General features: G+C 37.7%; 1 protein-coding gene across 3 annotated transcripts in view; it reads right to left on the reverse strand.

Moving 5' to 3' along the window:
• Positions 1 to 11,145: 11,145 nt before the first annotated feature.
• The window catches only part of DCLK2 (doublecortin like kinase 2), a 74,391-nt gene continuing 64,405 nt past the window's right edge, over positions 11,146 to 21,131 (reverse strand). For 2 of the 3 annotated variants that reach the window (XM_075198902.1, XM_075198893.1), the window contains 5 exons: positions 20,329 to 20,406; positions 18,922 to 19,018; positions 18,024 to 18,104; positions 16,045 to 16,158; positions 11,146 to 12,185 (listed from right to left, as the gene is read on the reverse strand). In XM_075198902.1, coding sequence (XP_075055003.1) covers positions 12,042 to 12,185; positions 16,045 to 16,158; positions 18,024 to 18,104; positions 18,922 to 19,018; positions 20,329 to 20,406 — 514 coding nt within the window. In that variant the 3' untranslated portion in view covers positions 11,146 to 12,041. Of the gene's footprint in view, positions 12,186 to 14,960; positions 15,052 to 16,044; positions 16,159 to 18,023; positions 18,105 to 18,921; positions 19,019 to 20,328; positions 20,407 to 21,131 lie in introns of all 3 variants that reach the window. The other variant, XR_012688587.1, reaches the window with a different exon arrangement.

Raw genomic sequence — 21,131 nt, forward strand, 5'->3', positions numbered from 1 at the left:
CTCCCTCGACTGACTGTGGCTTCACATACACTACAAATGGCTATACAATTGTTGTCTGGATTTGGGTAGAAATAATTCCACACATAAGAAGTGGATTTTTTTGTTTTATGCCCAGGCATGACAATGGCCTTTTTCTTGTCACGTGCCAGAACTGCTGCCACTGGTGCAGGACTTACACAAACAACCTCATCCTCATCAACATCCTCATTAGCGCCCTCGTCGCCTACACAAATCTCCCCCTCATCCTCTTCTAATTCCAAAGTGGCATCCTCAATTTGGGTATCACCGGCTACACTCGGGCTATTAAGGCACACATCAGCAGAATGCTCACGATTAGACATCCCACTGTTGGATGGACTCTCCACAGGGATTGTTGTCATTTGTGAATCAGAGCAAATATTCTCCTGTAATGCCTCACTGGTATCTTGCAGCTCAGCTTTGACGCGTAACAGTAGTTGTGCACCAATTGTAGCCTGGGTAACTTTTTGGGATCTGCCACTAATAGCCAAAGGTGAAGGCCTCATTCTCTCTTTGCCACTGCGTGTGTAGAATGGCATGCTTGCAATTTTTTTTTTATCGTCACTTAACTTTTGCTCAGTTACACTTCTTTTTCGCTTCAATACAGTAAATTTTTTTTTGGTTTTTGTTTTTTGCACTAATTTGAAAACACTCTGTTGTTTGACATCGCCTTGGCCAGATGACGTACTGGGAACACTAACATCAGGACTGGTGACAGAACCTGGTTGCTCATTTAGATCATATGTGGACTGCTTTGAATCCATTCTGAGCGCAAACCACTGGGGAGTGCTAAAAATTATTTAGTAGATACTGCTGACAGATATGACTTTTGACAGCCAGAAATATTAATGCACAATTAGGGAGGACACCCCAAAAACACTGAGGAGTGCTAAAAATTATTGAGTAGATACTGCTGACAGATATGACTTTTGACAGCCAGAAATATTAATGCACAATTAGGGAGGACACCCCAAAAACACTGAGGAGTGCTAAAAATTATTGAGTAGATACTGCTGACAGATATGACTTTTGACAGCCAGAAATATTAATGCACAATTAGGGAGGACACCCCAAAAACACTGAGGAGTGCTAAAAATTATTGAGTAGATACTGCTGACAGATATGACTTTTGACAGCCAGAAATATTAATGCACAATTAGGGAGGACACCCCAAAAACACTGAGGAGTGCTAAAAATTATTGAGTAGATACTGCTGACAGATACGACTTTTGACAGCCAGAAATATTAATGCACAATTAGGGAGGACACCCCAAAAACACTGAGGAGTGCTAAAAATTATTGAGTAGATACTGCTGACAGATATGACTTTTGACAGCCAGAAATATTAATGCACAATTAGGGAGGACACCCCAAAAACACTGAGGAGTGCTAAAAATTATTGAGTAGATACTGCTGACAGATATGACTTTTGACAGCCAGAAATATTAATGCACAATTAGGGAGGACACCCCAAAAACACTGAGGAGTGCTAAAAATTATTGAGTAGATACTGCTGACAGATATGACTTTTGACAGCCAGAAATATTAATGCACAATTAGGGAGGACACCCCAAAAACACTGAGGAGTGCTAAAAATTATTGAGTAGATACTGCTGACAGATATGACTTTTGACAGCCAGAAATATTAATGCACAATTAGGGAGGACACCCCAAAAACACTGAGGAGTGCTAAAAATTATTGAGTAGATACTGCTGACAGATATGACTTTTGACAGCCAGAAATATTAATGCACAATTAGGGAGGACACCCCAAAAACACTGAGGAGTGCTAAAAATTATTGAGTAGATACTGCTGACAGATATGACTTTTGACAGCCAGAAATATTAATGCACAATTAGGGAGGACACCCCAAAAACACTGAGGAGTGCTAAAAATTATTGAGTAGATACTGCTGACAGATATGACTTTTGACAGCCAGAAATATTAATGCACAATTAGGGAGGACACCCCAAAAACACTGAGGAGTGCTAAAAATTATTGAGTAGATACTGCTGACAGATATGACTTTTGACAGCCAGAAATATTAATGCACAATTAGGGAGGACACCCCAAAAACACTGAGGAGTGCTAAAAATTATTGAGTAGATACTGCTGACAGATATGACTTTTGACAGCCAGAAATATTAATGCACAATTAGGGAGGACACCCCAAAAACACTGAGGTGTGCTACAAATTATTTAGTAGATACTGCTGACAGATATGACTTTTGACAGCCAGAAATATTAATGCACAATTATGGGGGACACCCCAAAAGCGCTGGGGAGTGCCAAATATGAAGAAAAAATAATAAACCTCTATCCTCCTCTCTGCACTAGCGATTTTGGTTAGAGCAATTGCAAGAACAATATGGTATTCTCTGTCCCTGCTCTAATTAGCCTATGACTACACCCTGCTCTCTCCCTCTGTCAAATGGCGATGGATTGCTGTGGAGGCGTGTATTTATAAAGTTGAAGTATCGCGAGAACCGAGTCCCGAGATCCGACGACGTCACAATGACGTTCGGCCTCGATTTGGATTCGGAATGGGCGGGAGAGTACCGAGCTGCTCAGCTCGGTACTCGGATACCCAAAGTTCGGGTGGGTTCGGTTCTCGGAGAACCGGACCCGCCCATCTCTAATCAAAACCTTAAATAATATGCATTGAAAAGGAAAAGAGAAAAGGAAAATGTTGGTTGATAAGATGCACTGAACACTCCACTGATTGAATAATGAATGTAAATTAGGGATGGATCAGTGGCTTGGCTCTAAAACTTAACTTTTATTGTGTGTTATTAAAATAAAATTCTTTTAAAACAGGGAAATATAGAACTGATTAAAATACATTGATGAAAATGGTAATTTAAAAGCTGGTCACATCTAATAAGTCTCAAATAACCTAAATCATATGCTAAAAAGTTACTCCAAAACTAATAGTTCAAAGTACCATGAGAAATACAACTGCAATTATTTCAAAAGGTCTCTGCTATGATCAAGCACACCAGCGAAACGCGCGTCCGATATTATTTATGCAGTCTAGAATACTTATTCCTAAACACTAGATAGACCCACACTAATTATCCTATGAATTAATATAAATCGGCAAGTTATATATTTGCCGTATGCGCTATTAGCTCTTAGGCGCTTGGTATCCTTGTGCCTCTTTGGGGATCATTAACGGTTTTTATTTAGATGGACATAGCAGAGACCTTTTGAAATAATTGCAGTTGTATTTCTCAAGGTACTTTGAACTATTAGTTTTGGAGTAACTTTTTAGCAAAACTCGGATAGTTCATCAAATCAATCAATTGTGTACTTTGTATAGTTTTCACTTTTACTATCCAGTTTTTGAGCGATCATAGGGTGAATTCTCATATCCCACACATAAGATATGTAGCAAACATAATTTTTACCATCTTAGTATATAAAAAACGAGGTATATATAAATGTGTCACAATACAATAAACACATTTACCTACCATTAAAGAGTTAATATATTATTAGAACATGCTAAATATTATTAATAATGCATGACTCTTCTAATAAACTGGAGTATATATTTTCTCCTATAAACTCTAAGTGTGACACCCCCGTTACACCGAACTCTGGATAAAATCCGGATAAAAATTATAGGTGGTACATCTGCTACATACCACTCCTAACGGATAGTTCCTTCAAATCAGATATTTAAAACACTAGCACTGAGATATATCAATTGCAGATCGTAGATGTTATTTAAAAATCTGCTGGTTTCATCATTTTCTTTCCGTGCGATCCTAATAATCTTATAAGATACAACTTTGATACAATTGACATTATAGCAACAGTGCTAAAAGAGTTTTATTTGACGTACACAAAACTCATTATACTGTGCTTCCAGCACTTCACCTATTATAATCTTCCTTATACTAAAACCACGATTGCAGCGCTATATGGGCTGTCTTAATGAACCACAAACTTACGATCACGGGAACATAATATAATTATTTCCCTGTGCAAACCAAATAATTCACAAGATATGATTTTGATACAATTGATATTGCAATAAACAGTGCTTAAGGAATTTTATTTGATACATATGCAATTCATTACATTGTTTTCCTAGCAACTTAACTTTAATTCTGCTAATACTATAACTATTCTAACAGTATATTACAAGGTGGTTGCGTGAATTAATAAGCCATTACCATAGGATTACTGTAGGTCTATCTCGTATTGGAGAACACCTTACATCTAGATAGCTTTCACATTATCTAGAGGGAATACTATATATAGTCATTACATATTTAGACTAATTTATTTCCCCATATAATTTAAGTTATTTGAGACTTATTAGATGTGACCAGCTTTTTAATTAGCATTTTCATCAATCTATTTTAATCAGTTCTATATTTCGCTGTTTTAAAATAATTTTATTTTAATAACACAATAAAAGTTAAGTTTTAGAGCCAAGCCACTGATCCATCCCTAATTTACATTCATTATTCAATCAGTGGAGTGTTCAGTGCATCTTATCAACCAACATTTTCTTTTTCTCTTTTCCTTTTCAAGGTAGTGAAAGGTGCAAGAACAGGCAGGAGAGAGCAGGACAGTCTGCCCACTGTGCTGATTATAGTGGGGCAGTCCCAGTTTTTAGTGATTGTCCTGCTCAGTCTGGACTTTGTCCCAACTACAAGGACAGTTGAGAGGTGTCTCTCTTCATATTATCACACTCATTCACAGCTCTTGATGGGGAATCTATGTGCATCTAACAGTAATGAACACAGCATTGCCCGTGTATTTGAAGAATAGGGGAGCGGCCTTGCACTGTCTAAAGTAATAGCCATGTAACTTACATGCTTTCCATGACCACTCTGGTGACATAACAACCCCCTGTAGAGATCCTGTGTTTGCCCCTGATTGTATTTACATATTGACAATCTGTAATTATTAGAGGCAAATTAATTCTGTCCCAATGTACAGCACCAAATAAATAAAACAAAACAACCAGCTCACATTTGTAAAGTTCATTTTGTTGCAGAATGTCAGAGCAGCAAAATTATTGTAAATGATGCATGGGAGCAACCACAAAAGTCTTCACATTCCCATATTGTCACGAGCCGCGGCGGTACTCACAGCCGCCGTGGCTCGCTTCTGGTGCCCTCTGACGTCCCGGCCGTCACCTTGACGACCGGGACGTCATTTCCGCCGGGGTCCCGACCGTTGCCAATGCAACGGTCAGACGCTTCTCAGTATAGCGCCGCATCCCGGCAACAGGGGACAACTGGGCGCGTGCGCAAAGTGTCTTAATAGCCTGGAGGCTATTAAGCTTTAATTTATTAGTTAGACAAGCCCTGGGTGTATTTGGTCCAGCCATGCATTTAAGGCAGTGAGGTCTGCAGCCTCACTGCCGGTTATAGCTTCCTGTTGCCAGTTTGCTGACCTGCTGTGTTCCCAGTTCTGTCCTGTGTATATTACGATCGGATTGCCTGTGTATGACCCCTTGCCTGGATTTGGACCCTGCCTGTGTTTCTTGTGACCCTGACCTTCCTGCCTGTATCTGGACCTTGCTACCGTGCCTGTGACCCTTGACCACGGCTTGTGTATTTAGATTCCCTGTCTGCTGCCGGCCCTCGACACTTGCCTGGACTTCACTCCGCTTTCCTGGGTTCTCGCTAGTCGGTACGCACTTCACGACCCTCTGCTAGTCTGCGGCCAAGTCTGTCCCCACCACTAGGGGCTCCAGTAAACACCTGCCTGGCAGAGCAGACTCCGGGTTGTGCTGTACCGGCTATAGGGGTTCCTAACACATATATAATCCTAAAGTTCTGTGTATTACATCAAAACACACATGGTAAGTATGTTTTAAACAGCCTACAGGGAAAGATGTTCATTTAAGGATTAGTTTAAAGTTGCAAAGACCAACCCGGACTTCTATATATGTCCTATATAGGTGCAATGAACCACAGGTGGGTGGAAGTGAGGGCAAGTGGAAAATTAATTACCAGGGAGAGGAAGGGTAGGAAATTAACTATAAGGCAGTGGGAACATTAATTACATGGAAAAGTGTGGGTGGGAAATTAACTACAAAGGAAGGGGAGATTTTTTAATCAGTCCCACTGTAAAAAGTGCTGGGCCCTTTACCGACCCTGTAAATACTTGAATCCACCAATTGGCTGTAGTTGGTCAACACCTGAAAAACTTGTAGTGCACAAGCTGGTTACCGGATGGTTTTACTGCTTCCTCTTCACAGAGGTATAGAGAAAGAAAATGTCAAAATATGCAACCAATTTCAACTTGCTCATCAACTCCAAAGCATGATGCTTTCACATGGTGGCTTTTGTATAAGGCCCTTCCAGTGTGACTAACAATTAAGTGAATAAACTATTGCCTGCATCTGTATTCCAAACTACGAATGTAGCTGTCATTTATTTAGTACATTCTACTAAATGACAGCTAGAATCTGATTGGTTGCTATAGGCAACATCTCCACTTTTGCAAACCCGCAGCTCAATAAATTTACACTGCTGAGTCTGGAAAATAAGAAGAAAACTGTATGTGTTTATACACAGATGTAAAGAAAACTCCAAATGATGGATCAAGTATATTTCTCAAAATACATGTTGAAGTGTATATTATCTGTTAAGACTAATACGGCCTTAACTGGAAAATGAACCTGCTTGACATTATTGACTGAATGTTGATCTAAACTTGTCAAACCTGAATTAAAAATGGTGTTGATCAATAATAAACCTGAGAAATTAGTAACCGTGTTTCCCTTGATGTCAACCCAATAAATAACAGAGCCTCCCTTTAAGGGACAAAGAATAAAAATTGTAACAAAAAAGGGACTAATTCATTGGTTTTAAAACGCTTCTCCAAGCACCACCTCTTCATTACATTTTGGCTTACTAGGCAGGATTCAAAAGACTTCTGCCTCAGACTATCTACAGTATTGGAGCCCCATAATGTGGTCCTTTCATCACCATCTGCTGCTGCATTCATAGTACCTATAAGTGTGGCTCACTTACAGAAATGTCATGGCCAAGATTACAAGGTTCAACCCTGACGTAGGTAGAGAAACGTCCACATCATTTTGGAGATGTGGAAGAAGTGGTCATCTAACCAGCATCTGTACATACAACTATGAAAATCACACAGCAAAAACTTTAAACTAGCCATTCCTGCAGCTGTAGGTCAATGACAGGTGATGTGATTAATGAGGGCTCCAGAATATCAACAGCTGTTTAGTTGACACAAGGTGCCAAGAAAATCTGCTTAACTACTTTTTTTTTATTATATCTTGGTCGACTGAGTGCATATGAAGATGGAGAGAAACCCATGCTATTGTGCTATGGCATCACGACAAGTCCAAAACCTATTCTGGAGGAAGAAAATTTTAATTTGTGTCCAGTCTGCAAAAAGGAAATCAGATATTTGTGCAGGATAAAGTCATATAAGAGGGTGTAAAATTAATTATCTCTTGGTAAGAATTCCTTAAAGTGGTGGTACAACAACCCACTTATATATTATGGTCTTTGAAGTGAAACCAGAGACAGGTGAGGGGCTATTTCAAAGTCCTCAAAGGAATTATAAAGACCTTGTTTGAGCATCTGGCCCAGAGATCAACTCTAGCTCCAGTGGTTACTACTGAATTAACATCATTCTGTGTGACTGTGAATGAATGACACCCATTAAATCTCCAAAACGGCACCAGCCCACCAACATTTGCAATCCTAACCCTGACCCTATCCCAACGTGAGGGTTAAACCCTAATGAATTAAAACTAAAATGCAGGCCTTTGTGTCTGGACTCTATAATGGTGTTAGAACTTGTATGAAACACACATATTTGGTATACTTATACTCATGAGACTAATTTATTATATTTCAAAATAAATATTTGTGGTAGCACCAACTACGAAAAAAGTAAAAAAGAATCATGAATGCATTTGGGGTTCTGAGGGCATGTGATGATATTTTGGAGCAAGTGGCACATCTGAGTTGTATGTGGTGGAATATTAGAGCACATAGGTGCATTTTGGGATGAGTAATGTGGGAGCGGCGAAGTTGTTTTGAAATGAAAGATAATGAACTTTTGGAGGCACATCATAATTTATTTACATAGCGCCAACATATTCAGTAGCGCTTTACAATTGGGGATAAACACAGTAAACTAATAAACAAACTGGGTAAAACAGACAAAGAGGTGAGAAGTCCCTGCTCGCAAGCTTACAATCTATGGGACAATGGGAGTTTGATACATGAGGTGAAGTCTACAGTTTGCATTTTGGCCCAGCCAGACTGCAAAGGCAAAAATGACTCATAATGGTGCCCTTGAAATATGCCAGATTGCCCATCACTGTACTATGCCTTCCAAGCAAATACATCAGTTAATCACTTTGCAAGTAAATAGATCAGTCTTGTAATAAAGTATTGTAGTCTAAGCTGATGGAAGTAAGAAACTGTTCAAAAATCCTCAAAGGGGGGCGAGTACTCACTTGTCTGGAATTGTAATTTTAATAACCAGATTGTATTAAATAGAAGATAACAGAACAATCTCTGTAGTCTTCTAACCATTCAAACTTTATTTCCAAAGTATTTAGAACCTGTGATTATAACTGTACCATTTAATTATTGGATGCTACACTATCTAAATGATGAATGGAATACCATATTCACAAGTATGATGTATTTTAATTAATGGGTATACCTTATTCTACTTTAACTAATATAAGCAGCCAGAAAACTATCTTTACTTGGATAAAATGAAAAATCACCATAGACAGACGTAAAACTACCTGGTGGACAAGTCGTTTAGAACCGCCCAGCAAAATCTCTCTTAACTAGTTTTACGAAAAAGAAATTGTTCATATTATTATATATGCGGTTTTAATGCAACAATGACAAATAGACACAGTAGGTAAAATAATCTAATAATCTCGACAAAATAATCAACAAATAAAACAGGATTCTACCAATTTTCCATGAGGAGGATGTTTATTGGAAATATTTTACACTTCTAGTACAAAATGAAAACCATATATTAAGAGAATCTAAAACATGTCAGGAAAATTAGAAACAAACACATTAAGGGTTCATACCATGTGAAAATGTATCCGTGCACATGAAAAGTGCTATGCTGAGGAATAATAAATTAATAAACAATTAAAACGACTAAAACTATAACATTCATTTCCAGACTTTCAGGCAAAGTCAGACAAAATGGCTGCTCACTGTGGTAATTTTATGTTATTATGTATGGTTACTATCAGAATGGATGGTGGCTGTAAATACATATATAAAGTTAAGCTTAACTTATTCTTACGTAGTTCATTTTCCTGGAAGTTTCATTCCTAAAGAAAAATATGCATATGTAATTTCTAGATACATTTCCCAGAATTCTCTACCGTTTTCAGAAATGTGGCTATAAAGGGCTATAAGGGCTTGTACATACAGGTGTGACTATTACGCATTCAATGCGAGTTCTTAAAGAATGGTAAATGTGTTTTAACCAAACACAGTCCAGTGTAGTCCAAAAAAATAAAGTAAGCAAGTGGACCTGGAGATATACACACACCCTTTCTGAGTAGTGTTGGTTTGTGCGTCAGTGTCAACGTTGCCAGCAGCGTTCACAAGCGTTGGCGCTCAGTACAATGCAACTTCTAGTAAGTAGTGTGCTGCAAGAAGGCTTTGAGGATATGCTTCAAACACTGTTAAAAGTGAGGACAATGTACAAGGTTTTGTTTAAGCTTGCAACAGATTTTGTTTTTCAACGTCCACATGTGATGTCTGGTGCAAGCTTAAGTAAAAGCATTGACAATTTTCATCAAACTTCCAAGGCAAAGGATTGCAAATACCTTGTATGACAATACATCTTTAAAGAGCTGAGCACTAATATATATATATATATATATATATATATATATATATATATATATATATATATATATATATATATATATATTTGCCACACCTCGCAACTGCTGTATATGAGGGGACTCTTGAATTTGTGGATTATGGATAATTTTGTCATCCAATTTGTGTTGATCTGCGTTCTACTTATCACGGACCAGGCAACATATGTTTAGGTGCAGTGCAGAATACGTGTTAATTATGCTGCATTGCTGTGCAAATCACATTTTACCGCAGTTCGCTAGGGACTGTGATATACTTTTAGAAGCTCACATGATGGAAGGAAAACTATTAACTATACATTCATGTATTCCATCCTACATCTTAAGAGGGCTTTACTTAATTGGATTTTCTTTTTAAATTGTTTATAGCACAAGCTGAGGGATACTATAGAAAAAAAATGTTGTGCTAGAACATGGCTATGAGTTTCCCCAGTTATTGAACTACAATTTCCACCTATATACCAGCAACCAGAATTTGAAGCCAGTTGTCATATAGTATAAGGAACAATTGTCCTTCTTGCAGACAAATACTCTTTTTGGATATTTGTTTTACGGATCTTTATATAAATGTCCTTCCAAATCCCTTGCTTTAAACTTTGTTGTATCCATATGTGTATTTTAGATCTTTGCACCATCAGATGTGAAGCCTATGGAGATGTTTGTGTCTGTTTGTATATAAGTGCATGGAGATTGAGCCTAATCAATGACAACTGGCAATTTCCATTACTTTGAGGTATGATACAAAAGTGGTTATGCTGAGATGACACCAGATCTGATAGTGTAACAATTAACTCCAGCACCATCAGCATTGAATTGGTTCAACTTTTCTTGAAAGTTGCTGACTAGGAGTCTTTTTTCTGATATCGTTGTATATTTTACAGATTTGTAAATAGCCTTGAATATTAATAGCTTGAGATGTAAAGCTTCTGCTTAAATATGTCAGTTTATTGTGATCTGTAAATATTCAAAGTAGAGAATTATCTTCAAGAGGGGGCTCCATCTTATCAGTGATCATCTTTACTGCATGTGGTACGTAGACCTGTGCATTTTATTATACTCCCCCACAGAGCCGTAACTTAGAATTCTAGTGCCCTGGGCGAGAAAGACAAATGCCGCCCCCCTAGCCCTCAATTTTGACCAAATTAACCTAAAATATTCCTAAATTGCGCCCCCCTTCAGCATTGCGCCCTGGGCGGTCGCCCCTGTCGCACAGCCCTAGTTACGGCCCTGCTCCCCCATATGTTAAACAGCATAAAAAGCACAAAACATGCACTAGTTGTTGCCTGTAAAGTGTTGCAAGTAGATTGATTTTATGATTAACTCTACAGTCTCCCATTCAAACATGGAAGTTACAAGATCAGAACCTTAGTTGCACATTCCTGCTGTTCATTTAATTAATAGCTTTTAGAATTAATGTTTTTGCTTTACTTGCATTTTGTGTTGTTCAGATTAAGGTTTGTATCAGGTTGTAGTGACATGCAGCAAACGTTACATTCACTGTGTAAAATGTTTCTCAGCAAATTATTATACATAAACAGTTGTAGGAGCCAGATGTGATGCTCACATGGCAGTTAATAGGAGAAAACATTTCAAATAAACAACCACTTGTCTTTTAACCGTTATACCAGACAAGTGCCTGAGGGTCTCCTTTAAGAGAAACCAAAATGCAAACGGGACCTCTGTTTTTTTCTTAAAGGTTATATATAAACCAAAACAACCCAAAAACCTCAACAACAAAAAAGAAATTCTATCACTTTCAGCGTTGACGCATGTGCTGTAGAGATCTTCTTCTGGATGTCTTAGTAGGGTTAACAAATCAGTAGACGAATGATCAGTAGCTCCAACCCAAAATCTAAATAATAAAACAAAGTATCTCATCTCTTTAGAACTAATGGAAATCAGTCTTAATAAGTTATGTTCAAGTCCAAGTCTAACACTAATTTATTTTTTACTGAGTGAAAACTGATAGAAGGCTCAGTAAAAGGAAGCCAGTAGCGTGTTTCGGAAATAAAAAAGCAAACATGTCATAGTAAGGGCAGTCATCGTCCACTGGGTTTGGTCATCAGCCACCCATATGATGGGTGACCCTACTGCCCGGTACAATAACATTCTGCTGCAAGCTTCAGTTCATCACATCAGTTTAGTAGACCCCAAGTCTACGTGAAGGTCATCGGCCATTTCAGTCACTGTGCTGGTTTTCTCCAGGTCAGAGGTGCAATGTTCATCACAGCGTTTACTGCAGAAGATCTGCCCTCCCTTATCAAGAGCTGTGTTCTGTGAAGGAAATAAATATGTAAGGAAACCTCTAACACTGCTAATAATAATATTAATAATAATAATAACAATAATAATAACAACAACAACACACTCTGATTATAAGCATGCACTAAACTGAGAAAAGGAGAATAAACAATGATCACAATGTTCTGGGGTCTTTGTTGTCTGAGAATTGATTTGTAACTAATGATTGGTAAGAAAATTCTTTAAAAGACTATGGGTGGAATTCAACTAGCCACGGAGTGCCTCCGGAACGCGGATTTCTCCTTGCACCTCGGAAATCTGCGATGTTGTGGTACCATAGTACCTGGAAATATGCACAGCCGCGCTGTTCGGCAGCCCATTGCGCACAATGCAATACCCCCATATGTCAGTAAATAAATTAAAAAAATATCAATTTAGACAGATTCAGCCTCTGCTGATGAGGTGACCTGCTTTTCCCTTTAAACTGTGAGTCACTTTCTTTCCATGCAGACGAGACTTTTTAAAAAGACGGGTACATTTATGTCAATGATATTTTATATACATCTTTTTTAAAGGTTTGAAAACTCCAATAAAACAATACACGTTAATGGATAACATGCCACAATATGTGGTACATCACAAGACATACTTGCCAACTTTTTGGAGTTGGCGTATGGGAGCCTCCCTTGGGGAGGTGGGCGTGCGGGGGGCGGGGCTCCGAAATCGCGGCATTTTGGACCATTTTGGGGATGGGGCCAAAAGCCACAAATCCCTGAAGAATCGCTGCATTGTGACTTTAATTCTGCCCACTTCACTAGGAAGTGGGCAGATGCGGGAGATTGCCATACTCTCCCGGGAGTCCGCGAGACTCACCTGAAATGCGGGAGTCTCCTGGACATTCCGGGAGAGTTGGCAAGTATGTCACTAGATGCAAATTCTCGTTTAACAGAGTGCTACTGAATGGTTGTAGTAGAGAATGCCTCTCACTGACTTACAGAACTGCTGCGTACTTGCATGCAACAAAGTGTTTAACACAAACAGCAGCTACTCGAACAAAATAAGTTTGTGCAATACATAGTGGCCACTCAAATTTTAAACACCATGCAAAGGGTGATATTAGCAACAGTGCCAACATCGTTATTTCACCTCGAGGGAACAATACGCTCAAAGGGATCTGCACTATTATTAGAAATTCTAATCATCCGGAGAGAGTGGACTTCTACACACAGTGGAATGACATTGTAACGCTTACGTCTTGAACTCTTTCTCAAGCTTAGTTAACAGAGAGATTTTAATGATATTTAGTTAGAATATGGTTTGAGTAAATATTTTTGCTTAAACATTTAGCAATTGCATTTTGAAATGATAAAGTGCTCTATTTTATGTAAATGTTTTTTCTCAACAGATGTTATGATCTCACAGTTTATCTGTAGTATCACTATTAAATCTCCTTCTCTCTACTGGAACCGGTTATTATATTATTTATTTGTGCAGCAGATAAAGCATTGCAGATGCAGTTAGTACATACCATTGTCCTGGACCTATGCAGAGGGAAGCAATGCAGGCATTTGGAAACAGGAAGGGTGGAGGAGAGAAGCAAGGGATAGAAACTAGACTTACTAAAAGCAAAATCAAAACATGAAATCCAACAACAGCATTGTGTATACATTGTATAGATCACTGCCAGTGTGCACACTCTGTGGCATCACTCAGTGCACAATATGGTGCATGATATCAAATAGCTTTATTTGTTTATAGTCATTTTTGCCATGGAAAGTAACCTACTTTATAGAAATGTATAACAGCCCTATTGGTGTTTTTGTCATGGGCTGGAAGTTCCTCTCAATCTAGTGAACAGATTCAGGATGCTCTTGAATTTGGAAGCACCTTTTGTACCTGCTCGTCCTGGTCACACACTATAGACTGAATCCAACAAAGGACCACTAATCAACCTATCAAAGTGGAGAACCAGGAGACCATCAACTTTAACTGATGTTGTCATCTCCACAACAAAAGTGAGATTATGGAGCATGATGGATTTGCTGGTAATGATCCAAACTCACAGGCAGGTGTAAAAAGGTCTTCCTCTTTCATATATGGAATCCTACGTATAGTATTATTTAAAACATTTGTTAAGAATTAATATAATGCAATACAATAAATGGTAATATTATTTATTGTATTAGATGAGTACATCAGTTACCAAACAATATTGTATCAGGTAGCTGTTGGGATCATGTCATAGAAAGTATCTTGATCTCATAGTGTGTAGTATATCTTATTGTATTGTACAAATGCTTACATATCCCAGGAACACTAACACATTGGTATTCTGTTCTGCAAGTGCACACTTCATATTTCTAAACTGTTTAACAAACGTCTTCTCTTTTCATGTTAATATCCCGTGCCTTCACTGCACTTCTGATAAAATTCATTCCATACAGTCCCATATTATCAAATATAAAATATAGGCAAAATAAATTAAATCTGTTTAAATAGTCTAGTCACCACTAACAAGTCTGGTCTACTAGCACTGACAATTACAGATTAGAACCCAACACTGAAAGGAAAAGCAATTATATCATAAAAAAAATATGCTCAGCATCCGTAATCTTTATTTAGGCCTTTCAATGAAGTTGTCAGATTAGTAAAAGTCTTATCAGAGACATGTGTGAAGAAAGCTGTGCTGTAAGCCAATTGAAACACCTCCACCAGCAAGAAGTGAAGAGCAGTGTGAAAGAAATGAGCCAAGATAAGGGGGCATGCAGAACTTTTCTTATTACAGGGGAATACAATATATCTTTATACCAGGCCTCTGCTTCATTCTCATCGCCACTGGCCCAATATTGCAAGATACTGTATGTACGTCAGAAGTTCCTTGTTACAAGTCAAACTCAAACTGTGAAATGAAATGTAAACAGCATCATCTGAATTCTTAAATCAACAACTCTAAGATGAAAAGCCCAAATCCCCAACAGCAGAGTCTGCAGTAATTTAAAGGACAACTGAACACTAATAGTTCCCTACCACCTAACTCCTGCTGTGCAGAGCTTCACTGAGAAGCCCTGCTGGGGAAACACTTGTTCCCTTGGTAACACAGAGCCATCATTGATTAGCACAGATGATGACACATTGCAATTGTTGCCCCTATCTGGTTAAACTAGAGTTTGGTCTGTGGGGAGCAGGATTGTTCTGTGATTACTTATCTGGGGTCCAGTGTTCCCGCAGTCCCACAATATCTTGAGCTCACCAGCTGTTGCTCAGCTAACTATTCCTTGCTCTCACTGGCAGAGATTGGTTCATCTATTATAATGCTGCTTAACTACATCAAAAGATTACTTCAGCGCAACAGTTCCTCTGCAAACTGCCCCTTCCGGTTTTATGAACTTAAAGCAGGTGCTGTCATTCTAAAGTGTCTCTGTCTGAAAGTCACAGTGCTAATTTATGCTAAGTGAAGGCCCAACCCATTACCAGAGTGTATTGGTAATCTTTCTTTATTGGCCAACAATTAAGCTGCACTCTCTACTACCCAATCATAAGCTGCAGTCAGAGACTGTGGCTCCCGATTGGTCCTTCTGCACCTGACCTTACACCCCCCCCCCCCCCCCACCCTTGCCACAGTGGTGAATATAAATGTTCTCCACGGTTAGGTGGTAATTAAGCTTTAAGATCTATCACACAACAGGGGAAATGTAACAAAAGCATTTATGAATGCAACTAATTACTGTTTTACACAGGATCATCTTACATTTTCTTTTTCTGTTTTAGCATTAAAATGCAACATTCAACAAAATATGTTGTCTTTTGAACTTGAATTGTGTAGTGTCATGGAGTAACACACAGAGTGTGAATGAACAGGCCTGTAATAGTATAAAGAATACATAGCACTTACCATGATCACAGACACGGCAGCAGTAGTGTTAGTCCCCTTGGGCAGCGAGTTAAAATGCTGTTTTAGTTTACCTGTAACTTCAACCTGCATATTATTCCCTTGTGATGCATCATCCTGAATAACAGAGGACAGATTTGAAGACATTTAACCCTCATCAGACAACGGTTGCACATATTTACATTTTTAACGAAGATATATATTTGAAATTAGCACACAAATACCTACTGTATGTCAGAAAAATGTCTTATTTAGGTTCACAATACATTAATAGACAGACATTTAACACTAACTCCAGTTTAGTAAAGTTAAAAACCTTGATTTGCATCTACACTGTGTTCAGAATTGTTATTATTAATTATGATTTATTATATTATTTAAAAATTGTATTAGTTATTAATACTAGACTTTGCACAATCGAGAACACAGTGTGATTTGGGTGAACTTTACAGGTCACAGATTTCAAGATTACATCAGATTTCTGTCACACTTCCAACTTTCTTTAATCCCTTTCCTAACAGCCTTAGGGATTTATACTCTCAGAAATTATTATTTTATTATCAATGGACATAGTCAAGTAAGATTCCTACAATACATTATATATGTATGCCTCACATATGGATATGTCTATACCCGGTAATACTTTATTCCCCCTCATGATTCATAAGGAGCTATCTGAACTGTTCTCTGATATCTAATATATCTGCAACAAATGTTTTATTTTAAAAGTGTTAGCTATTTGTATGCAATTAGTACAGCCACAGACATTTACCTCACAAATTAATTGGCTAATTCTCAAGAGTACAGCAACACCAAATATGTGCTATTCATTTTATTATAAAAGTTTTTGCTTCCCCTGATGGCATGCTGCATATCATGTGTACAAAATGGGTGGGAGCAGGGGAAAATAGGGCAGGGGATAGACAGACAAGAATGATGTGGGTGGAGGGGTGTACTTTGTGGGTTTATGGTAACATACATTCTGTGTGAAAATTATGCATTACTGCAGGAATGCCCAACATCCATCATCATCATCATCAGCTATTTATATAGCAGCATTAATTCCACAGCACTGTACAGAGAACTCCCTCACATCAGTCCCTGCCCCATTGGAGCTTACAGTACAAATTCCTTAACACACACACACACACACACACACACACACACACATTAGGGTCAATTTGATAGAAGCCAACTAACCCACTAGTATGTTTTCGGATTGTGGGAGGAAACCGGAGCACCCAGATGAAACCCACGCAAACATGGGGAGAACATACAAACTCCACACAGATAAGGCCATGGTCAGGAATCGAACTCATGACCCCGGTGCTGTGATGTAGAGGTACTATCCACTAAGCCACCACACTGCCCCATGCAAAAAGCCTCTTTGTTATGTGTAATGATGTGCTGGGTAAGGTGTGAGATGGGAGGCAGGGGATTTTTTTGTACAGATAAATACAGGGAGACTTGATCAAGGTCTGCCCAGTCCTTCTGCATTGTTAGCACACACATAATATTGACTGAATAGTATTACACTAAACAGTGATCTTGCAGGGGAGACATAGACAACCTCTCCTCAGCCCTTTTATGATCAGCCATTCACTGAGGAATATGGAATGACATTGCCAGGTTTTCACAGGAAACCCAACGCAGCAGTCACGTGTCTGTACCGAGAAACACTGCGCTCTGATTGAGCGCTATAATTAACTATTGGGTGCCTGGGAATTGAATCAAATGGTTCCTGGGAACAACACTGGAGTGAGAGGCTGTCAGTGACAACCTAGTGCTAGTATACTTTGTAGTTATTTACAGTACATTGTGTCAGTGAATGCTGACAGGATGTGGGTAGAAGTGTGTCAGTCATGAAGTAGTTAAACACTAATTCACACCACATTGCACAATACAGAAGATAAAGGCAATGACTAAAAACTTTAAAACTGCAAGTTATCAGACATGTACAGAGTGTAAAAGGCTGTACTTACAGACACCCAAGGGTGAGAGAGGATCTGCTCTGCCATATACCTATCTTCTACATTTACTTGTAACATACAGCTAATCAGCTCCTAGAAAGAAAATAGCACTGTTATTGTACATGATACACTTGTATATGTGTGAGAACTAGATTCATGTTAAATGATTGATATTAGGAGAGATGTACTAGTTTTAAAGCCATCCCTTCTGTACAAATGGAGAGGTCTATTCTCGAGCTGCTGGATAGTCATGTTAAGGAAACATAATTATAATATATATATATATATATATATATATATATATATATATATATATATATATATATATATATATATATATATATATATATATATATATATATAGTTAGTATGCCTGGCGTAGTTTTGATCATAATGTTTAGTAGAAGTATACCAAAACACTGCACACTTATTTTCTATAGCTATGACGTGAGTTGCTGGTTGAATTGTGTGTGTTTCATTAATCGATGGGAAAAGTTTAAATAAAACAGGACCAGTTAATAAACTCATTTGAAACACAATGGAATGACAGTGCTGCATTGCAAATGCTTGTTAGAAGATTACTAATGACAAGCCAGTGTCCATTTCCAATTATAATTTCCTCCGGCACATCATAAACATGAGATCCTGACTTGCTTGAGGTCAGAGCTGTCACATCACATCTTCAGACAAGCCTCATGTTAGTGACTGAGGCTGCAGACTGTAGTGTGGAAGACCCAACAGAATGCTAATGAGGAATATTTTGACCTACTAGACATGTCTAAGGCCCTTGTACAGCAAAGTGCATTTAGCACAAAAGTAAAGAATGTCATTATATTGTGCCAATATGAATGTGTACTCATGAAGCCTATGTTTCCTTATTTACAAAATCAAAAGATTAAATATTTCCAACCTTTGCAGAATCTGTGATGTTATCCCAATATGGGGAGGGAAATTCCAGCTTCCCAATCAGAATCTGATCAAAGAGATCTTCCTGTAGATTATTCTCACTTTGGAGGAAAGAAAACTAGAATATCATACCTGTGAGCAGAGAATATGATCTTTTTACATCTATAAATTATTTAACAGAAAATCAGTAGACTATCCCCACTCAGATGTCCTTTTTGTATCAAAATCTCAGTGAAACTCAGGCTATTTGTTTTGTCTATATACCTAGTATAAATGAGGCTCTGTTCAGGGATTCCAAGTATCAACTGTGACTAGTCCACAACTTTATACATAGCACTCATAAAGCTGAATAACATTGGCTCCCATCATGTTACAACCAGGAGGCCTGCAGTTTTCTAAAGCCATACAATCCAATATAACGTTTTGGTCTCTAAAAGAAATAATTTAATAACATATCCTGCTTGTCCTGTTAGTTTGGGTTCATCAAGAGCCCGATTCATAAAGGATCTTAACTTAAGAAACTTTTTATTTCAGTCTCCTGGACAAAACCATTTTACAATGCAAGGGGTGCAAATTAGTATTCTGTTTTGCACATAAGTTAAATACTGACTGTTTTTCATGTAGCACACAAATACTTGATAGCTTATTTGTACACTGAAATTTAAAGTGGATATTTGTGTGCTACATGAAAAAACAGTCAGTATTTAACTTATGTGCAAAACAGAAAACTAGTTTGCACCCCTTCCATTGTAACATGGTTTTGTCCAGGAGACTGAAATAAGAAGTTTCTTAAGTTAAGATCCTTAATGAATCAGGCCCCAAGAGTTTAAATTATGGGAAACAATTACTGTGGATTAAAGACTTTGGATGAAATTACACATATGTTACATACATGTCTAGATTAGCAGATCTTAGAAGGAGTGATACATCATGTACTAATTTTACTACTACTAGTGGTAGTAATAATTATCAATATAATTATTAACTAATCAGAGGAAGCGGTTAAGGCTATTAAAATAAATTGTATACTTTGTTATATGGCAGGAAAGGAAACACATGTAAGGCAATTTGATTACACTGTCACAGATGAAAACCATACTACTGTGTAACCGCAATACACCAGTATACAGACAACTACTTCTATTTACTGCAGATGCAGCACTAACTAATATAAAGCAGATCACAGGCATGTTATACATTCCTCAATGTGCAAGGGCTAGGTCACCATTGCTATAATCATAAAGCGTCTTGTTTGAATATTCAAACTAAAATTAATGCAAAAGTCATTTTTTTCAAAAAGCATTTTGTACTAAATATTGATAATCTTCGTAATAAATGCATAAAATTAACAATTTAACATTGGACCATAAAAAAGTATTTTATATTTTAGCCCCAAAAAGAGATATTTTACCTGCGGAAAGGTGGGAATCCACAGAGCAAGATATAGGTGATCACACCAGCCGCCCATATGTCGACTTTTAAGCCGTACCTAATTAAGAAAAATGCAAAGCAAATGGGGGTAAGCAATACCTCGTCACCTGAATTTAAAATGACCGTCAAAATGTTTTATAATTTAGAAGGTTATTTCATCCTTGGGTAACCTCACTATATTGGTTTATACATAATCTCCTGCAATTTATTATTTATGCTGTTGTTTCTTTGTGGCTTCCTTCCTATACTGTATAGCTCAGGAAGTGTGTGACTGAATGAGTAAGGCAAGAACTAGCGCTAGGTCCCATCTGACACAATAGACCAGCACATATGACCATTCCACATCTACAAAACGGACACAAACTAAATTAATTTGCCATTTCTGTAACATTCTAAACATAAAACCTAAAATAATTTCTAGCATAATCATGTCCATTAAAAGCTACAAAATATATTTCACCTTGTGAGGCTTTATTCAGCAATACAAGGGAATAGTCATCACAGTAAACAAAATGAAGGTAGTATTACAATATAATATGATAATTGAATATTAATTATTTTATATATCTTGTAAACATTAAGCTTTATAACATTTGCATTTATCAATATTACAACCCTGTGTTTCAAAGTACTTTTAGAAAGTCCATACATTCTGGCACTGACTTTTTCTAAAACATTTGTTCTATGTCCAATCAATAATTACATTGCTTGGTAGGTATCCTGAACCACACATAAGAGCCGGCACACGTTTACATACACACACGTATCTCAATTAATGAGAGA

Source organism: Mixophyes fleayi, chromosome 1, assembly GCF_038048845.1.
Source record: "Mixophyes fleayi isolate aMixFle1 chromosome 1, aMixFle1.hap1, whole genome shotgun sequence".
Taxonomy (NCBI): Eukaryota; Metazoa; Chordata; class Amphibia; order Anura; family Limnodynastidae; genus Mixophyes; species Mixophyes fleayi.